At 46.5% G+C, this 8,023-nt stretch overlaps 1 protein-coding gene across 1 annotated transcript in view; it reads right to left on the bottom strand.

Annotated features, from left to right (window-relative positions):
- The window catches only part of LOC105826280 (EF-hand calcium-binding domain-containing protein 6-like), a gene marked incomplete at its 3' end in the record, with an annotated part of 192,321 nt that overhangs the window by 149,919 nt on the left and 34,379 nt on the right, over positions 1 to 8,023 (bottom strand). The window contains exon 5 of the mRNA XM_012664235.1: positions 3,119 to 3,251. Within this exon, the coding sequence (XP_012519689.1) occupies positions 3,119 to 3,251 (133 nt within the window). The remainder of the gene's footprint in view (positions 1 to 3,118; positions 3,252 to 8,023) is intronic.

Below are 8,023 nucleotides of genomic sequence, written 5' to 3'. Positions count from 1 at the left end.
AATTTTGTATTATTCAAATCTGCCACTTGATAAATGGTTTTCTAGATAACGTCTGTGTTATTATATTTCTAAAAATTGACAGTTTTTAAATATTTGGTTATAGTATCTCCATATGTGTTGATTTCTATAATTATCTAATTTTGTACTGCTTTCTAAAAATTGTTATAATTATCACTTAAAGTATTTGTTATTTTTCTGTTTTCCAAATTTAACAAAGAGTAAAGTCATTTATTCATTTCAATGCATACCTTTTTTTCCACTTTGATGAATCTTGCCTATTGTTCTAGTAAGAAAAATCATCTTTAGATATGATAGCTGCCAGATGTTAACACTGAATCTCCCTAAATAGCTCCATCTTTCAGCCATAGTCTGTCTTGTGAAAATGAGGTGGTAAGCTCGAGAACCCAGAAGGTGGTACCTAATGTCCTCCTTTTTGAGTTTCTGCCATATAGAAAGTGTTAGCTAGTCTGCTACACCAGGAAAATGCCGGCATATCGATGAGAGGCTCAAGGCCAGCCTTCCGGTTTCCCATGAAAATGCAGCAATCCTTGAAACCGGTATTTGCTCATAGGTGAATCCTGCCCTGTCTTAATCCCCAGGCCATCCACATTCACAGTACCTGCTGCACATTCATCGAGGACAGAAAGAATCCCATGGTAATGTTTTCTACAGATAAAATTTCAAAACTGAAGCCTCAGTACTGCACAAGAATGCAGCAACTCAAAAGGCTTTTTGTAAAAAGAAAGGATGGGAGACAGAACCATTCCTCAGATACAACAAACAAGGCCAGTGTCACAGGGACCTGAACTCTGGACAGGAGGATGTACACGCCTGCAAAGACCAGCAGACAAGTTGGTCATGCCGAAAGGCCAAACTTAGGGAGAAGGGAATGACCCCAATCATCCCATAAACCTCTCCAGCATCACCAGCTGGCACTGTGCCTCACTCATCCATCCAGGCAACAGGCTGACCTTTAGTGCTTTGTTTGTCTGTTTTACAAGGCTGTTAATAAATTATTTTGCCTAGATCAAACGCTCTGGCCTGCAGGGCAAAGGAAGGTAGGGTGGCGTGAGATAGGAAAGGAAAAGCAAAACCTGATAGGTTTCAAGCGAGCCCTGATTAAATATAAAACTTGGTAAATTTTATCTCTGGCCTCTTGTTTTACATAGGCTGGACAGTATCTGCAGCCTAAAAGGAATTATTTATGAAAGAGTAAAGGGCCTTCATGGAATCTTCACGATTATGATATAGTCACCATGAGATGAGCACCTACTATGTGCAGGTGCATCACAGGCATGTTATGTACATTACCTTGAACCTTCAGCCCGGCCCTGCAAGGTGGGCTGCTCAGTTCCCACTTGTTTAAAAGAAACTGGGTTTCAGAGAGGCCCAGGCACTTCCCCAAGGCCGGAGAACTAGGGAGAGCAGAGCACAGACTTCACCCCCACCATGTGTGACTTCAAAGCACAGGCCATTTCTACCACACCAGGACCAAGAGGCAAATGTTGATTTTAAATAGAAAGCTGTTAGATAAAAGCAAGGATTCAAAAATGCATTGTGTTTCCTGCTCAAAAACTAAAAAGGCAAAGTTAATACTGAAGCAGCTTCTCAAGGAAAGAATATATTCTTGAGCTTCAATGGGAAAAGCATTAAAGCAATTGAAGAAATGGTCTCCTTTGATCTTCTGTGTTTCCTATCTAAAGGAAAGCAATTCTATTATGTTAAGTTTCTAAGTCTTATCATGAAAACAGCATTGTTTTTGAGGCTTAAAAAAAATCTCAAATAAAAATTTGTGGAGTTCTTTATTACTCAATACTTATGAGATGGGGAAACAGACAGTAACATTTTTTATAGATTTACTAGGTTGGAGACTACAGTGCCAAACACAAGGTTTATTGTCAAATAAAACACTGTTTTGTTTTTTGATTGCCTGTTTTAGAAGAGCGCTGCCTCTGTTCTATAATTGCGTGCACAAAATTATTTAATTTGTTTTGTTTGGATCTTATTCTGGACATTTTCCCAGCCGGAAAAGATGTAAAAATTAAAACATCTATTATGTCCTTTATATTCTGAGGTGGGTTATAAAGAGGAAAAAAGAAGAAGAAAGTATTCAGAAGAGTAGGAAATATCCATTTTCTAAAATCTGCCTGATTTCAGCCCCTGCAGCTCAGTGACAGTCACTGCCCTCTGGACTTCCTCACCTCAGGGTCAAATTCCTCAGCTCCACCTCTAGCAGCAGCCACACACCCATTTTAACAGCAATTTAGAACTCCAGCACAGTGCTCAGGGTGAAATAACGAGGCTCAGCGCTTTGGTAATGGCCTGGAGGGTATTTAGAAAAGTGTTTGGGAAAAGGCAGAAGAGGGAATGGACCTTTTGTCTGGGTACCATATAAATTAAGCTGAACTTGGATAATTCTTCTAGTGGCTTTCACTCACAACTCAAGTAGCCACAGAAGCCAGGCATTTGGCTTCTTCTAAATAATCTGGAGTTTATTGGAGGCTCAAAAAAAACAAACCAATGCCCATGTAGGCTTCCGTGCGCTGCCCTTGGAGTCAGGAGCAGGTGGTGGCGGTTTTCAAACACCATGAAGCAGCTAAATGTTCTGTTGTTCATCACCTCCCTGCTGCGCAGCCCCCCAACCTCAGCAACACAGTCCTCAATGGAAAATTAAGTTTCTGTTATTATATCAGGATGGAGAGCCAACAGGGAGCCCATCAACAAACGAATAAATCCTGAAATTTGTCGTTCCTCTCCTAACCCCAGGCTTTGAGTAAAAATCAACTGTGAACTGAAAATGTGTGGGATGGAGGTCGTGGTGCCCAGCGGGAAAAGAGACAATTGGTGACGGATGACTCACATAATCTAGATGCACTCAAACCTGCAGGCCAGAGGGCCCGCCAGGATGGTGCTTAGGGAATGAGAACCATTAGCTCTCATTTTTGAGATTCACGGAGAGCTTCAGGAACACGGAAGAAAGCCCAGTGAGTGCCTCTTTGAAAAAGAAGGCAGGAGGGAGGAGGACAGACGGATCCAACGAACCCAACAGGTCTCATTCGGAAATGGGTTAGAAGTATTGCTGCGTGGTCCCTCACCATGCCTGCATGTACTTACTTGCTGTATTCCTCATCCCTTAACTTCAAACAGAACGTCTCCAGAACTCTTCTTAGTTCATGTGGTTGAACCAGTCCAGTCTTGTTAACATCAATGAGCTTAAAGGCTTTGATAACAGTTTTAATGTTTTTGAAAACCTATGTATAAAAAATGATTTAGGAAAAGTCAAAAGATCTAGTGTTAAAAACCAAATGGTAATAAAAATGTGAAAGTTTCTTAATACTTCTTGTAAAATAAAATGTTTTCAAAGGCTCACAGCGGTAGGCATTGCAAAATGACATGTTTATGGAAAAAAAGAACACTTTGCATTTATTGAATGTTTTCAAGGCAATTTTCTCTGTAAATGGTCTTAGCAATTTAAAAAAAAACTCTTTCTGATGTAAAGCAATAAGTCTCATACACAATTCACTCCCTTTTAGGGCCGTATGAAAAATCTTTTTTGTTAATTGATACTTTAAAACTACAGTTTTGGCATAGCTGGACTTGCACAATTTTTATTTTTCACAGCCATATGCAAACTATTTTTACCAGGAGCTGGAAAATATGACTATATTTCAACCCCTCTGAATTTTTTAAAGATATTACAGAAAAGTTTTACAGAGATCTTCTCCAAACTCGGCAAATGCTATTTATCGGGCACACAGACTCGTAAGGCGTCAGGATGGGCCCTGTGGAGACGCAGAGAACACCAAGGGGCTCCCTGGAGCCAAGCCCAGAGCAATTTGACTGAATCCTCCCAACCCACCTGGAGTAAGTGCCATTCCCCCAATTTTAGACAAGGAAACTGACCACTCCCCGCTCACACTCTACAACGACCACTGATAGCACAATCATACCCCATGCTGCAGCCGCCCCCCTAAAATCTTTCCAGCTCACTCCCTTGGGTGCCCAAAGCCCACAGCCTTGACCCTGCCAGGACCACTGCCTGGGCTCCTGCCTCCTTCCACACTCTGCTCCTCTCATCCCCACTTCCTTCCTAAGCCGTCCACCTGAACCCCTGCACCCTGCTGCCCTGGCTCCTCGATACATACTCAGCTCCCTGTTCCCCTCCTCTGCCTCCTACTCTCTTGGCAAGACCCTAACCAGAGGTAAATTCAACTCACTGCCCCTTCCAAACCCATCCAAACAGCCTGATGGGGTGGGGGGGGAACGTACCGCAGGCACCGCCTAGGCTTCCAGCCAGGATGTGGTACTGTGTGGTACTCCCTCCATGGCCACGTCAACTCCTACACTGTGTGGTACTCCCTCCATGGCCACGTCAACTCCTACATGCCATCATCTTCACGCATGCTCACACACTCACATACCTCCCATCCGAACAGCCATTCCCACCTTCTCCACCCTCCTAACCTCCAGTTTCTCATCCCACCTCCTTCCTCTCCACTGAAAATCCTGCTTCTTATTTTACAGAGAAAACAGAAGCCACTGCGAGACAATGCTCCCATGCGCCCACACTACCGTCTGCCCAGCTCCATGCTCAGATGAGATGCCTCTTGTCCTATTCCAATGGGTGAACCTCTGTGATCCCACCAGGCAGCCAGGCAGGCTGCTCGACCACGTGAGCCTGTCCCTATGGCCACGCAAGGAAGTGCTCCTGCACTGTCTGTCCTGCTCACTCCGAGGCCACCCTGTTCTGACATACAATCTCAGACAGAACCCCTCCTTGCCTCTCCTCTTCCTCCTGTCACCTGTTCCCTTGCACAGAAATCCCCTCTCCAGATTGTCACCAATGCATCTCCCCATTCTCCCTCTTAAAATCACTCCCATCATTTTGCCCCCACCGCTGCACAAACACTGTCCTTGTCGGGGTGACCAAAGACTTCTACTTCACCAGACCCAATGGCCGCTTCCCAGTCCTCATCTTGCTGTCCCAGCAGCAGCATTTGACACAGCTGCTGGGCCCTTCTTCCTTCAGGCACCTTTCCTTCTGGGCTTCCAGATCCCTCTCTCTGCTTCTCCTCCAGCCTCTCTGGCATCTTCTTCTCTGTCTCCCTCCCTGGCTCCTCTTGTCTCTCCCCTCGAAGCCTGGAGCTCAGTCCTCGGCCCTCTCTGTCCTCTGGCCACACTTACTCCTCCACAGGTCAGTCCCGTGGCTTCAGTGACCAACTGAAGACTCCCAAATGTCTGCTCGAACCCTGCGCTCTTCTCCAAGCTCAGGTTAGCACATCCAACTGTCCACTTGACACCTACCTCGAGGCCCTAAGAGACATCTCAGATTTACCAAACCCAAGCTGCTCCACCTACCCTAATAAATGGCAAATCCATCTACCAGATTCCTTGTTTCTCACATCCCATATCCAGTCTACCCGGACAGCCTCGCAGCACCTCCCTTCAGCAAGCCTCCAGAATCCAATTGTGTCTCACCCCCTCTGTCCCATACCCTATAGGCTGGTGCAACAGCCTCCCACTCAGTCTTCCAGTTTCTGCACCGGACTCCGCACAGCAGCCAAGGCATTCTGTTTAAATGCACATCTAAGCACACCCTCCCCTGTGCACAGCCCTCCAGTGGCTCCCGTCCTGCCCAGAGTAAAAGGTAACGTCTCACCGAGACCACCAGGTCCCCACCCCACCCCTGACTGGCTCCTGGTGACCCTCTGGCCTTGGCTCCCACCGCTTATCCCCACTCACCGTTTCTGGCCACACCAGATGCTGCTGCCCCTCATGAGTGTGTGGCTTTCCCTGCCCCAAGGTGCTGGCACTTGCTGTTCCTTCTACCTGGAACATTCTTCCCCAGATGTCCACTGGTTCACTGTCGCTTCACTCAGGTCTTGGCCAACTATCATTGTGTCAGAAAGGCCTTCCTTGACCACCTATATAAATTAGGGCTCCCCACCCCCAATACTCTTCTTCCAAGTTCTCCTCACCAACAATGTCACACCTGTTTGTCTTTATTTTCTACCCACCGCCCCACCCAACGAATGCTGGCTCCGTAAGAGCAGGTTCATTCACTGCTTGATCCCAGGGTCTAGGACAGCATCTGGCACAGTGTGGACGCTCAGTAAATATTTATTTGAATGGATGAATGAATTTGTCTTCTTCTCACCTGCTTGGAAAAAAGCCACACTCTAAGGAAGGCTAGTGATATGTCTGCAAATACCTCCTCAGACCACTGGTCCATACACTCAGGCCATCCTGAATGTATTAATAATAATGACGATATCTAGTATCACTGTACTAATGATTACAGTAATATGATCTTTGCACAAACATTAACTGAATGAATGAATGTTGGGTGCAAAGCCCTGTGTTAAATTCTATACAAACCTCCCAACTAGAGAACAACTAACAACCAGAGAACACTGGCTAACCTAACCGTATTCAAAACTGGGAGAACCGAGAGAAGACAAGAGGGCCCGGTGCCAGCTGGAGCGAAGCCGGTGTCAGTGCCTCCGTCCCCAGCGCCATTGCTTTGTCTAAAAGAGGGAGGCCTCGCCTCTACGAGCATTTGGTCCCGTGGCCAAATAAAAATCTCAGTACCTCGCCTGCTGTCAAATCCCGATTCACCTCTTTTGGTAAAAAGGAGGACATGAGGCGATGCGCTTTTTTAAAAACCCAGAGCAACCCATATGGATCTCCAGCGCGGAAAGCCAGGAAGCAGCGAGCCTGGCACAGAACTCACACCCACCAGAGGTACGTCTCCAAGTTTCTTATCATTTGTCAGACTAAAGTTTGGCAAGGTCTGAAGAATTGAGCTGCAGATGGTGAGGCTTATCAAAGGCAACAAAGTTAGGGCGTGGTGTACAAGACTTGTCCCACACATGGTGGGAAAGAAGGAAAAAGTAAGAAGGAATAAAATGGCTTAGGGCCCCCAACAATAGTGACCAGGCCCCATCCCACCCCTGCCCCACCATGGTCCCTGGGCCCCAGCCACGCCCAACTATTTAGAATTCACAAGCACATCAGGGGCTCTTCTCACATGCTGAAAAGCCTGCCAGGCCATAGCCTGACCCCTACCTTATCTTCCCAACTCTGCCCCAGCTGCTGGGCCTGCTCACACCTCAGACTCCCTCCCTTATCCCTTTCCCACCACTTGCTTCGTTTTTCTTCTTAGCATTCATCAACACCTAGACCATTTCATATTTATTTCTGTATCTGTTTATTGTCTTTCTTCCTCCTTTGAAATGCAAACTCCATGGAGTAGGGACTGGGCCCTGTTTGCCACCCAGCCCATACGTACTGTGCAGAGTGCTGCCGTCAGCCCTGGGGCAGGATGGGGCACTTCTCTGGCTTTCCTAATGACCCTCCCATCCAGTCGCTGGATCCCCAAGCCCATCTTGACAGTTGGCTTATTCCTGCCTGATCTTGGTAACCAGCTCCCTCCCCTGGGGCGGGGCCCCTGCCCACTCCCTACCTGGCCTCTGCTGTCCAGCCATTCCCTTCCTACCCTTCAAATCCCCACCTCGTCAGGGAGGAGTGCTCAGAGAGCCAAATCCGCTGAGAGAGGGTAGAACTGGAGCACAGTTAACAAAAGGAGAAGCCAGTGTTGCTTCTTCTCCCTCCAAATCCAGCATGCTTCTCAGAAGAGAACATTCCTCTTGTCCTCATTGTTGCCCAAAGAGATCAGCCAGAGAAAGGCGATCTCCTAGCCTGACTTCCTTACCCACTGAGGCCTAATTCCCTGTATTCCAGGTGCGGCACACTACAGCCCGCCCCCTGATTGTGTGCACCTGCAAGCTAAGAATGGTTTTAATATTTTTAAATGGTTGGAAAAAATCAAAAGAAGACTAATATTTCATGACATGTGAAAGTTATGTGAATTTCAAATTTCAGTACCTATAAATAAATTTAGTGGGACACATTCATGCCCATTCATTCATTTACATATTGTCCAGGGCTGCTTTCCCCAACACAGCTGAGTGGAATAGCTGGGCAGATAGTCACTCTCAGCCCTTTACAAAATAAGTTCACC

Source organism: Propithecus coquereli, unplaced genomic scaffold (genome assembly GCF_000956105.1).
Source record: "Propithecus coquereli isolate 6110/MARCELLA unplaced genomic scaffold, Pcoq_1.0 Scaffold876, whole genome shotgun sequence".
Lineage (NCBI taxonomy): Eukaryota > Metazoa > Chordata > Mammalia > Primates > Indriidae > Propithecus > Propithecus coquereli.
Note: the sequence above shows the minus strand (reverse complement) of the source record. Positions and strands in the feature narration are given on the sequence as shown.